At 49.8% G+C, this 17,893-nt stretch overlaps 7 protein-coding genes; 4 read left to right on the forward strand and 3 right to left on the reverse strand.

The window, feature by feature from the left end:
* Positions 1-73: 73 nt before the first annotated feature.
* On the forward strand, positions 74-3,451 carry CNAG_01361 (importin alpha subunit). XM_012194103.1 has 11 exons: positions 74-227; positions 301-348; positions 488-669; positions 724-851; positions 904-1,012; positions 1,061-1,247; positions 1,299-1,462; positions 1,513-1,731; positions 1,792-2,168; positions 2,227-2,313; positions 2,389-3,451. The coding sequence occupies exons 1-11, from the start codon at positions 159-161 to the stop codon at positions 2,427-2,429; spliced, it is 1,611 nt and encodes a 536-aa protein (XP_012049493.1). The 5' UTR covers positions 74-158; the 3' UTR covers positions 2,430-3,451.
* A 221-nt stretch (positions 3,452-3,672) lies between these two features.
* On the reverse strand, positions 3,673-8,470 carry CNAG_01360 (pumilio domain-containing protein c). XM_012194102.1 has 10 exons: positions 8,324-8,470; positions 8,152-8,274; positions 6,933-8,082; positions 5,977-6,880; positions 5,752-5,924; positions 5,298-5,696; positions 5,046-5,235; positions 4,425-4,990; positions 4,174-4,344; positions 3,673-4,119 (listed from the first exon to the last, which is right to left on the reverse strand). The coding sequence occupies exons 1-10, from the start codon at positions 8,437-8,439 to the stop codon at positions 4,111-4,113; spliced, it is 3,801 nt and encodes a 1,266-aa protein (XP_012049492.1). The 5' UTR covers positions 8,440-8,470; the 3' UTR covers positions 3,673-4,110.
* Positions 8,471-8,694: 224 nt separating this feature from the next.
* CNAG_01359 (DNA-directed RNA polymerase II subunit RPB7) lies at positions 8,695-10,042 on the forward strand. XM_012193569.1 has 6 exons: positions 8,695-8,876; positions 9,001-9,116; positions 9,172-9,325; positions 9,382-9,432; positions 9,663-9,794; positions 9,856-10,042. Exons 1-6 carry the CDS (start codon positions 8,865-8,867, stop codon positions 9,907-9,909), a joined length of 519 nt encoding a protein of 172 aa, XP_012048959.1. The 5' UTR covers positions 8,695-8,864; the 3' UTR covers positions 9,910-10,042.
* A 14-nt stretch (positions 10,043-10,056) lies between these two features.
* On the reverse strand, positions 10,057-11,229 carry CNAG_01358 (hypothetical protein; the record flags this gene model as incomplete). Its single annotated transcript, XM_012193570.1, has 4 exons — positions 10,692-11,229; positions 10,432-10,619; positions 10,257-10,390; positions 10,057-10,185 (listed from the first exon to the last, which is right to left on the reverse strand). Exons 1-4 carry the CDS (start codon positions 11,132-11,134, stop codon positions 10,057-10,059), a joined length of 894 nt encoding a protein of 297 aa, XP_012048960.1. The 5' UTR covers positions 11,135-11,229.
* A 393-nt stretch (positions 11,230-11,622) lies between these two features.
* CNAG_01357 (hypothetical protein) lies at positions 11,623-13,000 on the forward strand. XM_012193571.1 has 3 exons: positions 11,623-12,219; positions 12,298-12,459; positions 12,529-13,000. Exons 1-3 carry the CDS (start codon positions 11,732-11,734, stop codon positions 12,848-12,850), a joined length of 972 nt encoding a protein of 323 aa, XP_012048961.1. The 5' UTR covers positions 11,623-11,731; the 3' UTR covers positions 12,851-13,000.
* Positions 13,001-13,337: 337 nt separating this feature from the next.
* Positions 13,338-17,794, forward strand: CNAG_01356 (hypothetical protein; the record flags this gene model as incomplete). XM_012193572.1 has 4 exons in its annotated part: positions 13,338-13,905; positions 13,958-14,943; positions 14,999-16,080; positions 16,137-17,794. The coding sequence occupies 4 exons, from the start codon at positions 13,338-13,340 to the stop codon at positions 17,758-17,760; spliced, it is 4,260 nt and encodes a 1,419-aa protein (XP_012048962.1). The 3' UTR covers positions 17,761-17,794.
* The window catches only part of CNAG_01355 (thioredoxin), a 1,719-nt gene continuing 1,607 nt past the window's right edge, over positions 17,782-17,893 (reverse strand). Inside the window, exon 8 of the mRNA XM_012193573.1 lies at positions 17,782-17,893. This exon is cut by the window's right edge and continues 170 nt beyond it.

The raw sequence follows: 17,893 nt of genomic DNA on the forward strand, positions 1-17,893 counted from the left end.
TTTAATTCCCCCCCCCCCTGAGCACGCGCCTCTGGTTTGTCCAGCGGGAACTGGCCATACATCCATACGCTTCTTTCATCCCATTTGCTTTTCTTTTCCTTCCTTCTTTGCTTCCGTCCTCGATTACCTATCAAACGACTGCGCCATAATATCCCACAATGGAGTCCAGGAACCTCGACCACAGGCGTAACAACTTCAAGGGAAAGACCCAGTTCTCAGCTCAAGAGGTGCGGATGTCTCGGTGGCCAAAACACGGCCCTAAATTATGGCAGCGCGCTGATACCTCATATCCTTAAATAGCTCCGTCGCCGAAGGGAGGAACAGCAGGTTGAAATCCGTCGCCAAAAGGTTAGCCTTCAAATCATGTCGTCGCAGTCTACATTGTGCTTTTTCCATGCCCAATCAAAGCTGTCAAACAGTTGGGTCCTGCATCAGAGGGGCCAGCACGGAATAATTTGTATGCTGACCAGAGTTTGTGCTACTGTAGCGAGAAGAAAACCTTGCCAAGCGACGAAACCTTCAGTCTGTCATTACCGACGAAGGCATCGAATCTGACGATGAGACTTCCATGGATTCTACAGCCCTTGGTGATGTCCTTCCTGGTATGCTCCAAGCTGTTTACAGCGAGGATGCCAATGCTCAATTGGATGCTACCATGAAGTTCAGAAAGTGAGTCGGTGTATAAGGACTTTGCCTTAGCAGATCTGCTTATACGTATACTAGACTTCTTTCAAAGGAAAAAAATCCACCGATTGACAAAGTCATTCAATGCGGCGTCGTGCCCCGATTCGTCGAATTCTTGTCCAGCACTAACTCAATGCTCCAATTTGAAGCTGCTTGGGCTTTGACCAGTGAGATTGCATTGGTAGGAATACACTCTGCTCGGAGCTGATAATTTGAAAGACATCGCTTCTGGAACTTCTGAGCACACTCAAGTAGTTATCGGTGCAGGCGCTGTGCCGCACTTTATCGCTCTCCTTTCTTCCAGTGTTCTCGACGTGAGAGAGCAAGCGTAAGTGATCCCACAAGAATGGTGAATACAATCTAACCTTTTCACAAGGGTTTGGGCTCTTGGTAACATTGCAGGCGACTCTCCTAAATGCCGAGATTATGTTCTCGGGGAAGGCGCTCTTCAGCCTTTGCTTGGCCTCTTGAATGAGAACCACAAGCTGTCGATGATCAGGAACGCCACTTGGACTCTGAGTAATTTCTGTCGAGGCAAGAACCCCCAGCCTGAATGGGAGCTCGTATGTTGTCTGTCTTATTCTTTTTAGTCTACCTACTAATGATCTATGCAGATTTCTCCTGCCCTAACTGTTCTTACCAAACTTATCTACTCTCTCGACGATGAGGTTCTAATTGATGCTTGTTGGGCCATTTCGTATCTTTCAGATGGCTCCAACGATAAGATACAGGCTGTTATTGAAAGTGGTGTTTGCAGGCGATTAGTGGACCTCCTCATGTGAGTATATGTTTTGTAATTGGCTATTGCCACTAACTAGTCGGATCTAGGCATCCTTCTACCGCAGTCCAAACCCCAGCTCTCCGATCTGTGGGCAACATTGTCACTGGTGACGACCTCCAAACTCAGGTCGTCATCTCTTCCGGTGCACTTCCTGCTCTTTTGAGCTTGTTGTCTTCTCCCAAAGAAGGCATCAGGAAAGAGGCTTGTTGGACAATCTCCAACATCACCGCTGGTTCCCCCATGCAAATCCAAGCCATCATCGATGCGTGAGTAGCAGTAATAACTATGTCAACTCACAGTAATGGTTTCTAACCACTTGATATCAGTAACATCGTCCCTCCTCTCATCAACATCCTCGCCAACGCTGATTTCAAGACCAAGAAGGAAGCATGTTGGGCCATCTCCAATGCCACTTCCGGTGGTCTCCAGGAACCTAACCAAATCCGATACCTCGTCTCGCAAGGTTGCATCAAACCCATGTGCGACCTTCTTACTTCTATGGACAACAAAATTATTCAAGTCGCCCTTGATGGTCTTGAGAACATCCTGAAAGTTGGAGAGGTTGATAAGGATGCGGCGGGTCCCGGTGGCGTCAACAAGTATGCGCAATACATTGAAGAAGCTGGCGGTATGGTTGCTATCCACAACTTGCAACACCACGAGAACCTGGAAATCTACAAAAAATGCTTCTACATCATGGACAGTGGGTTGAAAGATCAATCTTAAGGATCTCATCTGACTGGACTGACAATTCTTTATAGAGTTCTTCCCTGATGACGAAGAGGAGGAAGCTGATGCCGCCGCTCCCACCGTCGACGCTTCTGGCCAGTACGCTTTCCAATCCGATGGTATGTTGCTTCAATCTATGTTTGACGTTTAAAGTTTTATTTTACTGTATCCACTTACTCTGTCTCTTCTCGCAGTCGCTGCTCCCCAGGGTGGCTTCAACTTCGGTGGCCAGTAGAGTCAAGCCCCTTCCCCTTCTCTCGAGCCCGAGGATTTACACCCGCACTATATTCCTCACTTTTTCGGCTCTTGAAACATGTACACCGACTTCAAGTTTCCTATTCATTTACTTTTTTTTTTTGCGTTCATTGCTACCGATGGGCCTCTTCTTCGTGACCATCTTTTATATTATCTTTGCCAGCTTCACGTGATTTTCGGATTGTGAGATTCAAGGAACGTTTGCCTTCCTCGTCTCAGCATATCATCATTATTGTCTTTTTGCCAAACATTCATAAGCGAGGGGCAACTGCTTTATTCAGACCCTTCATTTCTGCGCCTCCTCCATTCTCGTTTCAACCATGACAGTCACATACAAGAATCAAAAGTTTTCATTAGCATCGTTTCTATCTCGTACTTTCATTGATTGTGGTTTACATCACATTTTCGTTGGATTAGTTCAAGGCGTGCAAGGAACCATCTTACATTGTCTTTCTCATGTCTTTACGACTCTTTTTTCAAAAAAAAAAAAAAAAAAAAAAACAAACAAACAAAAACCTCTTTCGTATACTAATCATGGTACGAAATTGGTGGATCTTTTATTTATGCTTCTGCGATCAGAGAAGACGTGAGTCTTCGTGGAGCTTATTTTCCTGGGAAATATTTTACAGTGTGTACCTGCCTTATGTAGGACTATAGGGTTGCAAGGAAGAAGACGGGAGGGGGCAATTACTATTAAGGCTGTGTTTGATAGTCGAGGGAATGAACAGAACACTTGATACCTTACGCTTATTATCGTACGTATTTGTTGTGGAATAATAACAATCCGCTCGATAGATCTTCTGCGTGCCCGCCAGTTGTCATCATTGTCATTACCTGTAACCTATGGCCTATCTCTACCTAAAGATCCTTTCCTTGACGCCCCCCTGCAAGAAGTGCGAGATTGCTGCTCTCCTCGAGTGAGCTTGAGTTGCCTGGCAAAAACAGCAGTTGATCGCACCATGGGAAGAATTTTAAGAAAATCTGTTCTTCTACGGATCCGGAAGAGAAGGATATAATTAGGGTATAATCAGCCTAGCTCATATCATTTCTATTCTCATATTAAGTCTGCAGGTCTGCTTTTCTTGATGCTAAAGGTCTCAAGTTGACCGGTTTGCAGACAATACTCCAATTAAAATAATAATAAAAAAACAGAAATGAACCGTTTTGCTGTACGAGTATTGTTACGCAGGGAAGTGTCTTTCAAGCCTATTCATCCGTATGAGCTTTGTACCCATCGCCACAGCGTACATAACCAAGATCTTTGCAAATAAGATATAACCACAGTCAGTAATGCATATATTTGTTCAGTTTCATTTTCTTGTTTTATCTATTGTATATATAATCACATTGCCTCAACCGTTTCAATTGCCCCAGACCTTGAGAGATTGCGTTAAAGAAGATGTCGCCCGAAGTTTGAATTTTTGTCTTTTTTTTCGTTGATTCGACGTCATTTCATTCTTCCGCACCCGGCGAAAGTTACAAGTAGGAGATGAAAGAGAAAAAGAGGAGAAGTGGCTTTTTTACAGATGAGATATTGAATCATGCAGTATGCGAGTTTTCGAATCCGTCCTTGAATGTTTTGGGTGTAGAGATAGCGAAGTCCTGCCTCCTCTACCAGTAATAACCAGCTTGGCTTGGCCGAAACAGGCATTTGGAACCGTTTACCACCCCTAAGACAGATCAGTATAAAAATTTCACATCCTATGAACCATAATAAAGCTCACACTACTTTGTTGCCCATAGTATATCATCCCACCACCCTGTTCTTGCCCGCCCATTCCCAATCCGCCAATGGCAGGTTGTTGCTCGAAAGTAACTGGGGGTTGACTAAGCGTCGAGCCCATGCGCATACTCCCCTGACTAGGGTATTGCACATCAATGCTCGGGGAAGCGAACTGTATGACATAAAGGTCAATATATTGGCCATACAGACTCCGCTTCTCGACAAGTGAGACTCAAGAACAAATTGACTTACAGGATTGAAAGGATCCGATGCAGGGCTCATCATGGAACCAGGACTACTTAGCCTTCCCTGTCGAGCAGCTGGAGTCCTTGGGCTTTTACCTGGTTGAGGATTTCCCCTCATTTGGCCCAAAGGCATAGTCTGAGGAATCAACAATGGCGAAAGGTTGCCCAATCCATTGACAGCTTGGTAACTAGCACCATTTACTGGTTGATGGTATGGATAATAAGCTTGGCTGAACTGTTGTGGTCTGTTGGGTTGCCATTGGGGTGTTGGGTTTCGTCCAAAGGGGGAACCACTGACATAGCCCGCAGGAACGGGCAAGCCAACGGCTTCGAGCAACATGCGGTAAGGCGGAGTCGTCGACGCCTTGATGTTCGGTAAAACCCGACGGACAGCCTCGACCATTTGTTTCTTCTGATCCTCTGCGATGGTATTGACAGCAATGATTTTGCCAATGACTTGATTACCGTTGTTAGCATCGGACAGAATTTCTATAAGGGTCTGGTCATTGGTGGACGTAAAGATAGCTTGAACAAGGTTGGTGCTGGCTTGTGGCTCAGTAGTCTGGGTGATAACTAGCATTTCTTGTCAGCTGCGACTTTAATATGGTAAGCTGACGTAAGGACTTACTGCGCAGGACAGTCAGAGAGGCCAACTTATGCGTGCAGAGATGAGCAATATGGGGAATAAATCTATTCGCCAACAGACCGTACCGACCGGGGAGATTCGACGAATCCACCAGCCAGGTCAAAAGAAGGGCGCCATTGGGATTGGTGGCCAAAGGGATAGAATTCAGGATAATACTGGTGGAAATTCGTTTCTGCACAGCGGGGATTTAGCTAAGAACTCGAGACATTGATTCCGATCAAAAGCTTTTTTCACCTTTTGATACAGACTTGTGTAGGGGCTCTCTAGGCAAGTCCTCATACACCTCGCTCCAAACCTATTCTGCGCAATGTCCCACATCCTGTCGATCATTGCATCAAACACGTAATGGTTAAACGGTTCCCCAAATCTCAATGTACCAGCACAGACATAGTTACCCAGGGAGTCGCACATCAGAGGGGGGGCAAATGGCCTCAGGTTGTTCACGACGATGGCGCGCTCTTCATCCGTAGAGCTGCATTCGATGATCTTTTGGGCAGCCCATGTGCCGTTTTTGTGAACACCGATAGTAGCGAGATAAGGGGCGATGCGTTCAAGCATGGCAATCCGGAGCGCATGTGAAGTACGTTCAAACAGCTTTTGTATGATGGTGTTACCGATGAAGTCGCTTGAAAGCTATGATCATCGTTAGATTTTGATTCTGAGAGTCAAATCGCGCGCAAATCCCTACCTCTGCACAGTCTTCCATCAAGTCCTTGGTGATTTCATCAATCTCGTCCTGCCTACACTGCCCAGAATCAAGCTTCTTCCTAACCTCCTTAAGTTTACCTGTGTCAAATCTTCTCATAGACCGATCAGGGGGAGGGGGGATAGCGGTATAATAAGTAGCAGGTGGGCGAGCATCTAGGCCCTATTCAGTACCACAAATTTAAACATTGAAAGAAATATCACTGACCAGCTGCGGCTTTGATGTCACTATCCTCATTCGGTTGACTACTCAGAACCTGCATGATCATTTGCTGGTCTGAAACATTGCCATTTTCCCCTGCCAACCCCTTCTCCAGCACCTGTTCATGAACACCTTGCTTGACCAGGTCAAGCACCAACGGACTTCTATAATTCTCCAGTCCTCCTCCTTCGACAGACATTTGCTGTTCGGTAGACACAGATGTTGCGCCCAGGACGCTGTTAAGCGCATCACCAAGTCTGGTGGGCGAGTCGCTAGGGGATGCAGGAAGTCCCAGATGGGCTGTAGAGATTGTAGGCGAGCGCGTAGGGACACGTGCAAAGCCAATGCGGATAGGTCCGACATCAGAGCCGAGAATGTCGCGTCCATTCAGCGCATTACGAGCTGAGACGGCAGAGTCGAGCCGTTCAAAGTTGACGAACCCGCAGCACTTGTTCTGAAGCACACGCGAAGACTCGACTGGCCCAAAGGGAGTAAATATCTGCAGAAGAGTAGATGCCGATGTCGTGCTCGGTATGCTTCCTATCCACAGAGCCCTGGTCGGGAGTGCGCTGGTTTGATCGTTTTGGTCAGGCGAAGAGATCATGTTGGTTGCAGTTTGGGGCGGGACGGTCACCGACGCACCAGGACCCGGCATGGAAGGGAGGGCGGAGGACATTGAAACGATGGGGGTAATGGAAAGAGGTGGGCCACTAGTGAAGACAAGGCCGGGTGGAGCGGGTGCAACAGCGCTTACCGTGGGACCGTTGGGTGCAGAATCAATCTTGCCAAAACCGATGCGTACGGGTGCGGTCTCGGAGAGAGCAGATACGTGACCACCAAGCCGATTCAAAACGTCGTCTCGAGCTCGAATGGCATCAACTTTGTCCATAAAATTGACAAACGCGCAGGTCTGTAGTGGTACACGTCAGCATCGGTGTCCCCACTTCCATTAGCAGGCATACCTTTTCTGGCAACATTCTGACACTCTCGATGGCACCATAGGGCGCGAACACCTGTAACAATGCGTTGCTAGTCGCGTTAACGTCCAGATTGCCGATCCACAGGCTCCTTGTGGGTACCTGGGGTGTCGAGGATCCTTTATCCTCTGGGGTACCAGTTCGACTAGTATGGGAGGAAATAGAGAGCCTGCCAGCACGACTGGAGTCCCTTGATCTCGCGGCATAACCGTATGCGCCAAGCGCTGCCAACTCAGCCTGTATAGGAGACTGGGGAATACTGGCGAGGTAGCTCGCTGACCGGTTAAGCCCTCTTCGTTGAGGATTTTCAAGAGCCCCGATTGTGCTTGCCCGTTGACGATGGGTGTCCTTGAACAGATTGGTTGGTGCGTAGAGGTTCGCCAATTGAGGGTTGGACATGTACGACGTTTCATACACGCCCAGGTTCTCAATCGCTCTCGCAAGCGCCTCTTCCTCACTTTGCCCGTTGTCGTAAGGATTTGTTTCTTGGGTGAAAGAATGCATCGATGTCACGCTGGGTCGGAATGGACGGGCAAAATTTGAAACGGTGCTTGCTCGAAGACGGCTGGCAGGACCAGAGGAGGCAATGGCGCGTTGAGTCTGGCTCCGAAGTTCCGACATACTTGCTGGAGGCAGATGGTCCGAAACGTCGGCCAAACCGAGGTAATCGAGGGTGGAAAAGTTGAGATCGTCTGTACCTAGACTAGCGGCGGACTCTGAAGCCGACGTATAGGATGAAAAGTCTTCTTCCGCGGGCTGTATGCGCTGCCCAAGAGGGCTCCTGGCGGGGGTCGTCGCCGCCGTAGTCAGCCCCGGGTTAGACAACCACGCATTACTGAACGGTCCGTGTCCGAACGCATCACCTAAACCGGCCCCCGGCAAGGTGAGCGAGCCGGAACGAAGACGGTTAGGCGCAGAGGCCGCTGGGGTTTCGAGGTTGGCCGCCGACGAAGCAGTGTGCCGCAGAGCGGGGCGTGACGCCGTCTGGGGGTAAGCCGGGGAGAGGGCAGAAGTGCGGGCGTAGGCGGCATTCGTGGGAGTCGCAGAGGTGACAGTTGTGGCACTTGTAGGCTGGTCAACGTCGTCCGCCTCGGGGGTGAGCCGGGAAGCGACTTCCAGGTTGGAAGGCATCGTTCTGCCAAGGCGCACCCGTAGTCAGCAACGGCACCTGCTGGGCTCGCAAGACAGTGCTGCAACGACTTACCCGGCCCTCGCTCGCCTATACCCTGTAGAGACGCTGTTGCTGACATTGGCGGCGACGTCCTCTGCGTCCATCGCTGGCTTGTAGGCCGGCACGCCCATTTCGTCGCCTATTATCTCTCTTGCGCTGCGGAGGGCATCAGCGCTGGACCGAGGGGCGCGCAGAGAGGACTCACCGACGTGCATACGCAGCGCTCGGGGCGGGCGGCGGCGTTCTCCCTTCTTTCTGCCTGTGGGGGACTTTTTCGGGGGAGAGGCTGCTCCGGGGTGCTGTGGGCGGGGGTTGTGCCATGGCGGGGGGAGGGGACGGCTGTGGAAGGTTGCTATGGAGCAAGCACACTCTTCTACGCACTGCCTCCCGCCTACGTAGAGCCATGGGTCGAGACAAGGTGGAGGCCACGTGCCTCCTTACGTAAACTAATTCCACGTGGATTTTCTTATCACTTCCGCTGCACTCGCGTGATGCTTCTGGCGCCTTCCATCCACGACCTTTTCTCTCTTCTCTTCCCTTTCTTCTTTCCTTCCTTCCATCCATCCACCGCGCCTTCTCTCTTCTCTTCTCATCCATGCAGGGATAGACACCCAACTGTCATCCGTCCATCCGCCCGAACTCTTCCTACCTCGGTCCACGGAAGGTATAGGATCATACCCATCTTTCCATCTTCTTTCCTGTCAGGCCAGAAAGGAAGAAAAAAAAACTGCAAACAACCTCTCAGGATGTTCTTCCTGGTTGGTACCACCCTTGCGCGAAAGCCTTGCTATTCGCGCTGACACGTTTACTGCTTTTTCTTGCATCCGAACCTGCCCGACTGTGTTTTTTCTATTTCTCTGCCCGAAAATTTTGGTTGCACAGCGAGAACTTACTCATACAATCCTACTTCATCCATCCTACTTTGGCGCTCAGCTCGAAGACTATCTTCGTCAGAAGCTTTATGAAGATGTTGAAGGAACGTGTAGCGGTAAACATGGGTATGTATTCTCTTATTCATTCCTTACACAGATCGGACGCTGACATGGAGGCTAGGTATATCATCTCAGTCATTACCATAACAGACATAGGAGAAGGGAAGATTATCCCATCGACAGGTCAAGCAAAGTTTAAGACAAGGTATACCGCCATCGTCATGAAGCCCTTTAAGGGTGAAGTAGTGGATGCCAAGGTTGTCAATGTCAATAAAGCAAGTCTTTTTAATCTGTTTGTTTTACTTGGCCCGACGACTGACTGTTCTTGCAGATGGGCTTTTTTGCGATGGTCGGACCATTACAAGTGTTTGTCTCTTGTCATGTAAGTCACAGTTCATTGTTATTTGCCCTACACTTTTCACTCTTTATTCTTTTCCATCTATGATGAACATTATGCATAGGGACAACAGATCTTTCGGGAATGTTGATTTATGCGGGACGATCTTGTAGTAATTGATCGATTAGTTCCTGATCCTTTTTATTTCCTCATTTTCTAGAGTTCAAAACCGATTGAGAGTGTGATCAAGTTTTGCTGACTTGCCTGATCTTCAGCTTACTCACTCGGATATGAAATTCGACCCCAGCGTTTCGCCGCCGTGCTATCGCTCAAATGACGAAATTATTCAAAAGGATACCAAAGTGCGAATACAAATTGTAGGTTGTAGAGTAGAAGCGAATGATATGGTAAGTCTTTATTCACTTGAACCTTGCTCCTATCGCATCACAAACTGAGAGGTGAGTTCAGTTTGCGATCGGAACTATTAAGAAGGACTATCTTGGTCAAATAAGAGATGAATAAGGTAATATATGGTATGGGTGTTTGCGTGGCACCAAAACATAAAATTTGGAAATCCTTGTATTAGACTACATTAATATATACACACTATTGTCAGGAACTGAATACAACATGCATAAAATGATGTAAACCATGATTCTGTGATGCATTTTACGAGGCATATCGACTATCATAGGTCGTAGTAAGACGGTGGCTTGGTGCTCTGGTTGGTATATTGCCGGTCGGTTTGACGCTGTTGCCGTCAGGTTCGTAAAGATAGGTGATTGCCATGCCGGGTGTCTATGTACAATTCGCACAGAGGTCAGTGGAAATTGCTCATGGGATTGAAGGGATGCTGCTGAACGACGTGCCGTGGGTATCTTTTTCCTTTCTTTTGCAGGTTTCTCTTCATCGTCTTTTGGTACAGCCAGCAGGCCAGTGAGATATCCGACAACGATATAGTATATCCACGCCATTAAACATCCCACTGCGACCTTTTTGCTGACTAGCTCTGTCAGCTGTTTGATCGACTGGCTAGGGACCTACCCAGACCAACAGATATAATGGACATTAAAACTTTAAGATTAGTCAATCTTGTCGTCCATTTTTTCCTAGCCGTTTCAAATTCCTTGATTGCCTTTTTGGCCCTTTTCTGTCGTGCAGATTCCTTTGCTTCCATCTCGGCTTTTAGCTGCTCCCTAGCAGCAGGCGTCTCTCGTTGGTTGTAGTGGCCGCTAGAGCGCGTACCTGCTGTCAGCGCTGCCGCTTCCCAGGCATTTTTCAGAGAAGAGCAATCTTAAACTTGCATGTGCGAACTATTTCCCGCTTCCCACCACAGTTCTTTACTTTCACCTCCACCAGCCAGTCCGAGGGGAAACGGGAAAAGTCGTGGCTTCCCCTCCTTGGTTGTCAGAAAATGACTAGGGTGGGCGTCCGGGTACTCCCAGTCGCTTTTTTTCTGCTCAAGCTTACTCTTTACTAAGGGATCAATCCTTGCCTTTTCCTCTTCGTGCGCGTTGGCCAAAGAGGCGGAATGGTGGGAGAGCAGGTAAAGAATGAAATGGTGTGAAAGGAGGAGAAGGATGAGGAGGATAGACAGGCGTGTGAGAGGTCCTGAGAGGGGGTTCGGGCTGAGAAGATTTGTGAAGATCAGAGATACGGAGCAAAGGGCGAGAGCGAGGATGTGGACGGGGGTGAGGGTAAGGCCGTTGCTGGGCTTGAGGGGGTCTCTGAGGAGGTCACTGGACATTGTGCGTAGGTGCGTGATTAGTGGTAAGTGGTTAGTAAATGAGAGGTTCAGTGGTCAGTAATGTCAGTCCCAGTGGTCGCCAGTCTCAGTGTCAAACAGTATGCGTCAATGGAAACCGCACAAGACCAACAGTGAATGGGCGCGGTGCGTATGAAAGGAGAGAATGCGATGCGCGACGGGCCTTTTTGTTCCAGGCTGCGTGCGGTGTCCGTGCGGTGTTCACGCGTTGTTATGCTCGTCGCTCCTTTATAATCAATCGTTATTTGTACTTTCAGCGTTATTAACGGCGTACACTCTCTTACCGCGATGTCCTCGCCCCCCACGCTGCACGCCCGACGGCCGAAGCCAAAGCGGCTCTCCCTTTCCCTCCCCCTCTCCCCGGCGGCCGCTCCCTCCCCTGCTCAGGCCGTCTCCCTCCCCCGCCCCCCCGGCCCACGCCGCCCCTCTCTCCTCACCCTCATCACCCAGCCCCCCGCTGCTTATCCCCCCCGCCCTCCCCAGAACGCCCCCGTCTCCCCGTCCTCCTCCTCCCCGACAGCCTCCACTTCCACAACCCCCTCCACATCCCCCCCTCTCCCGCCCACGTTCACCTTTGCTATGCCCACCAGCTACCCCTTCCGCCAAACAGAGCCCTACCAAGACGGCCCCATCGAGGTTCTACCTGGTGTCTGGCTCGGTGCCGAAGAGTCCGTCAGTCGCTGGGATATCTGGGCCAGGAATACCACGGGAAATACGGTGCGAGTGGTGAATGTCGCGCAAGAAGTCGAGGATCCCTTTGACGCCGGTCCAAGGCGTGTCTCTGGATGGTCAAGACCGTCCGGACTGCCAGAAGAAATCTCCAAGAGGAAAATGAAGCTCAAGACATATCCCGCGGCGGTTGGAGATGGAACGAGACCTCATGTGGAATATTGCCATGCGAGATGGTCACATGGAGAGCTGGGCTTAGCAGATCTGCCAGAAGGTGCTTCTTTGCGAGATGTGCTGTATCCCAGGGCCCCTGAGGATAGTGACGGGCTGTGGAGATTCTGGGAGGCTATCAGATGGATGGAGGAAGGGAGGCAAGGCGGCATTCCAATACTGATTCAGTGAGTTCAATTTTTTTCATAAGATGCTATGATGAAACGATACAGACGTGGAAAGGACAGCTGATGGACATTATCCAGTTGCCAGTGCGGAGTATCAAGATCAGCCACTCTGGCAGTAGCGTATACTATGGCCCTCGCTGCGGCCGGCGCAATGCCACAGTATCTGGGACATATTCGAGTGATGCAAGATGCCTATGACTTTGTCAAGGGAAAGTCTTGCTGGATAGGTCCTAATCACTCGTGAGTCTTTTCTCGCCTTTTTACTCTCCAATGCATCCTCTGGATCCGCCTGACGATCAAATCCTCTAGCTTGGTGTTTCAACTCGTCGATTTCGCCCGTAATCTTACAACGCTTCTGTCATCTCATTATGCTGCTACGCCCGACGCATTGATCCAAACGTCTTTCCCTACTGCTGCAGAGTCCGAGCTTAGCGAAGCTGAATGGGCGCGTCGACGGCGAGAGTTTGATGAAGATGAGATGGGAGGATGCACTACTGACCCTAGTACGGGTGCGAGCGATGGGGAAACAACCGCAGAAGGTTGTATGAGTGCCGAAGAGGCTGGAGAAGAGGCGAGAAGGCTGGACGAGGCTATGCTTGCCCGGCGAGCAGCGATGAAGGAAGGAGTGTAGACGTTTTCATTCGAGATGCTTTTAGATACACAGGCTGCGATGCGGCGGCCGGGATGTTTTTGTATTGTATATATACGGGGTTGCCCCGGTGTGTGGGACGTTGAGTGATGTTTCTACGTCACACAAATGCACAAACACATATAACGGGATACCCAGTCGTCTTCCCATCTTGCATCTCATCCGCAGCCCCACCATGCTCCTCCTGCTCCCCATCTCCTCCGCCCTCATCCTCCTTCTACTTCTCCTCTATCACCTCACACCTCTCCTCGCACTCGTCAGCAACCTCCCCATTCCCCTTCACAGACTATCAACAATTATCCCCCATCCCAAAAGGGCTCGTAACTTGCCTCGGGAATTTTTCAACTTGCCTCCTCGCCCCGGTAGCTCTAATGCTGACTCGACACTTACATTGAGGGAAATCGGTTCTCGACTGGGTGTCAGAGGCAAGTTGATGTTGCTATTGATCTGTGAAGGAGCCATCAGCCTTATGGCCGGATGGATCGTCCTCAAGTTGGGTGTACAAGACAGCGACAATGGGGTATGGGCCGCAGTAGCAGTTAGTATCATGCTCTTACCAGGGACTGCTGCGTGGCTAGCAATTTTTGTCATGCTATCGAGGCCAGCACATTACGATCGACAAGCAAAGAGTCGGCTTTCTAATGTCCGCAGGGCTGCCTTTGGGGCCGGAGGTATATCTCACTCGACCTTATGCCCTCGTATATTACCTTTGTCCTCTGCAACCACGTGTGTGGGGGTCATCCTGGCAGGTGTGCTTGGCGATTCAGCAAGGTATATCATCCTTGCGTGGACAGCAACCTATATTGCAATCCTTGTCGGCTGTGGCGCCATGGGCCTCTGGCAGATGGCGCGTACGCCCAGAAAAGGTATGATTCGGTTGCGCGGCGAGAGTAGAATGAGCATGTATGAGGAGAAAAGTGATTTCATTCTTGCCGAGAAGGGAGAAGAGGGGCTCAGAGTGGGAGCTACTTGCCTGGACGGAAATGCGAATGGGCTGGAACAGCTGAAAAGAAGTGATAGCTGGGTTTCCTCGCCTTGTATGTGGCGCTTCCATTTATTCCATATCCATCAACTGACTGTCTCTAATAGCACACGGCCAGACTCTTATTTCTTCTTTCGAGTATTCATCCGAGACAGACGCCGCGTCCTCGTATAGAACCCCCAAAAGCAAGCTTTCCTCTTTGTCATTAAAGGCACCGCAGTTTGGGCAGCAATCTATTATTTCGCCTTCATCCTCCCATCACCTCTCGCCAGATCATCAGGACATCTCCAGCGAAGGATCGTGGCTATCCCATGATACAAATAGCCAGTCTACAATTTCAGAATGGTCCTTCCCCTCTCCTGAGCCTGCCATAACACGACCCCGATCATTAGCTTCCCCCGCCATCAATGCCAATCTTCCCAAACCAGGTCAGACACGAATGCCAGGCGGCCTCAAGTCCTCAGATACAACTGCATACACCGGCACCCTTACTTCAACCCCTGGGTCGGCCATCTGTTCTCCAGATGGTTCAATGCTGGCAGCCTATTCTCCAGATCCATTTCGCCCTATGCCGAGAGGCTTCGAGTCTCTTACTAGTTACCCTATTTCTTCTTCGCAGTTAGGGGAGAGCAGGGTAAGCTTAGCACCATCCAGGGTGACGACGCCCATGGACATGGCTGGCAATGTTCCAGTTGAGATGGCATCCGCTAAACAATCGTCTACCTGGAGAACTCAGAATTATCAATCTTTCAACCAGCCTATGGCTAGCGGCACCACCCTGGCCAATTCACTCGACCTCAAAACGCCAGATGCAAAATCGCGCTCCCGTATCAGTGTAACGGATCATCGTGCACCTCCACCACCACCAATCCCCAGTAACATGCCTCTTCCGCCAACACCGATGTTTGCGAGAAGCAGCACTTTGTGGGAGATGAGCTCAAGCATACAGGGGAAGGAGAGCATGGAAATGCTGTTGGGAGGTGAAGAGGGGGTATGGGTCCCTGTAGATGAGCAGGTGGCTGGGGCTGAGAGATGGGGTGTTTCGGGAAGAGGAGTGGGGATTGTTGCTGTGGCTGGGAACGTTGCTTGTTTTGTGAGTTAGTCACCTCCGCACCACTCATACCGTGCCTGATTGTATTACATAATAGACCCTTGGCCTCCCCTTCCTCCTCCACCACGGACGCGTCGGGCATATCGCAAATGTTCTTTACCTCGTCTCTCTCCTCTTGCCTTGCCTTTTCTTGTCCCTTACGTCCTACATCTTGAAGTACAGACTCTCCGAAAGCTTACACCACCGGGTCAATATTGGATCAACAAAATCCGCGTCCACTGGGGCCACAGGCCACAAATCCCTGGCGTTGATATCTGAGTCCCAGCTCTCCCTCCCTGTGTCTATCTCGCCCAAGCTCACCCCTCCTCATCCTAAGCTTGGATCTGTATCCGAAATTCACAACAGCAATCTAAATGTATCCAGACTGGTCCATCGAAAACCCTCGCTCACTACTTATGTAACTGCTGACAAGGATGGCTCGTCAAGCCATCCAGGACGCATAACTTTTGCAGACCGTAGCCCTACGCGTCGACACACAGTATATGGTAATTTCACTATGCGGGACTTGGAGGCTGAAGAGGTTATGAGAAAAAATTTGTCAAGGAAAAGCGGTGATGTCTGGATTCAAAACGGTCATGCCATTGAAGGGGGGGGATTCATGTCCCGTGCGGCGGAAATGTTCAAACCGGTTCCAGCAATGCGTGTACTTGTGAATCAGCCTCTCGATGCCAGAGAAAAAAACACTGTCAAAAACTTGAGGGGAGGAGTGGTCTCCATGATAGCTAAAAGAACTAGTGGTTTCTTCGAAGGGCGGAGACATAGTGCACTCCTTCATGCGGAAGCAGCAGGAACAACGGCTGGGCAGTATGAGGAAGCCTGTGTTGACGGTACATCTTCTGCTTGTCCACTAGCCAGTTCCCCACGTTCTCTAACTGCCACCAATTTTGATACCGAACGGCCGCTTTCTCATGCAAGCGGGCACCAGAGTTTCGGCTCAACAGACGAAGTTAACACTCTTCCTGCCGTTCAAATATACCATGCGACCAGAGGAAGAATGTCGAATGGGCCTACCCTTATATTCGGGAAACGAATGTCGAATCAGCGGCTGAAGAGGACAATTAGTGTTGGAGAAGGTGCTGGACTTGAGCTGGACTGGTTAACCGACGACTTTGTACCCAAGTGAGTCGCAGAGCTTCGTCAATGGCATCTCGTACGCTAACGAAATGATGTGATAGCCTGCGACCCTCTGTGGACATTAGAAGTGACCCTAGCGACGAGCAAACCCAATGTTTGCCGCACACATCTCAACCAGACAAACAACGCTATGATATCACTGAACAAAAACGACCTCTTTCAGAGCAGTTTGACTGCAATGTAGATGCGGAAAACAGCTATACTAGAGCTCCTTCCTTCCACAACCTGTCATTCAAAGACCAGTCAACTCCGCATCAATCACGTCGTCCAAGTGACAAGCATCACATTTACAATCAAAGCTCGTCAGTAGATTCTTCTAGATCACCAGAATGTTACGCGGTGGAGAGCAGTAGTAAGTTGTCGAAAGACGAGAGCACCCAGAATGCACATACGCTGGTCCATAAATCTTCCTTTGGCCTGCCCAGGCTGAAGGAGGAAGATTTCACAGCCGATGTACGCAAATCTTTTGAAGAGTTATCTCGACCTATCGTACGCTACGACGTTCAATCCGCCGGTATTGACCTCCCTCCCATACCGAGATCCCTGACCATAGCTCACCACAACTTGTCACCCGTGACAGAGAATAAGGAGGACAGTTTCTCTGAAACCTCCATGATTCTTTCCAGGTCATGTGTGGAGGACATGCATCTCGCTTTACAGCTTGATGCCTCATCCTTCAATCAAAGTATCGCGCAAGGGACCAAGGAACATGTTAGGACCGTTCAAGATTCTGAGGGCAGCTTCCTTGCGAGCCCGATGTCCACTAAAGTGGAAGATGCTGTGGAAGAGATGGAAAGAATGATGGCAATGGATACCCCTACTCGGGAAGATTTTGTTGTTCCCCCATCATTCTCGACTACTGCTCCCAGTGGTAGACTCAGGAGTGCCAGCGACATATCAATGTCTACTTCTTCGAGCAGCGCGGTAACGGATACTAAATCTGACAACTGCCACTTTGGCGGTTTAACGAAAAATGGGCCGCCAATTCCCATTACCCCGCCCGCATACAGGCAACCACCCGGCCTACCCACTGTCGTCTCTCACCCCCATCCTCCTCCCTTGGCCAGAACTCCTTCTTCTACTTTTGGTCTAAGGGAGCAGACAAAGCTTCGCCACTTCTGCATCCCCGAGCCTCATCCTCCTGTCCAGCGACTTCTTCCCAAACAGTCTTCCGACTCAATTTACTCCACCTCCTCGAGGATCGAGTCAGAATCGAGTGACAAAGAACCGACCTTTTCGCCAAAAATACGAGGGTATCAGCCATCTAAGATGGAGATGAAGATCGCAAAACAGCTTGATGAGCGTAATCGATGGAGGAGTATCGATGCGAATAGTCGCGAAAGGAGAGAAGTGGCGGAGAAGCCTGCCATAAGATCGGCGGTGCAGCATAACAAGGGTAGTACTTTCGAACCAACAGTTCGCTCTGGTCCTCTGAAGCCTCTCCAAGTAATCGTGGAGAAGCAGGCAAATCGTACGAGACTTAACAATCCCAAACCAGCTTCCAAGGCCGCCAAGGGATTCAGTGTCTTATTGCATGATGGACAAGGAGGACCAAAAGTATCATTGGACGGGAGGAGTGAAAAGGGGAAAGGGAAGGAGAATGCAAGGGGAAGCAAGGCGTCGTCAAGTTCCGCGACTGTCTGCGTGAAGGGGCTGAGGGCGTAGTTCAGTAATGTATAATGAATATATTGGTCATTTGATTTACATATACACGTCTATACTCATATTGAAAGGAACGATCAACTTCATGACAAAGCAGTTACTATTACCATACTAGGCTCGTTGTATATGAATGGTA

This window comes from Cryptococcus neoformans, chromosome 5 (genome assembly GCF_000149245.1).
Source record: "Cryptococcus neoformans var. grubii H99 chromosome 5, complete sequence".
Classification (NCBI taxonomy): domain Eukaryota; kingdom Fungi; phylum Basidiomycota; class Tremellomycetes; order Tremellales; family Cryptococcaceae; genus Cryptococcus; species Cryptococcus neoformans.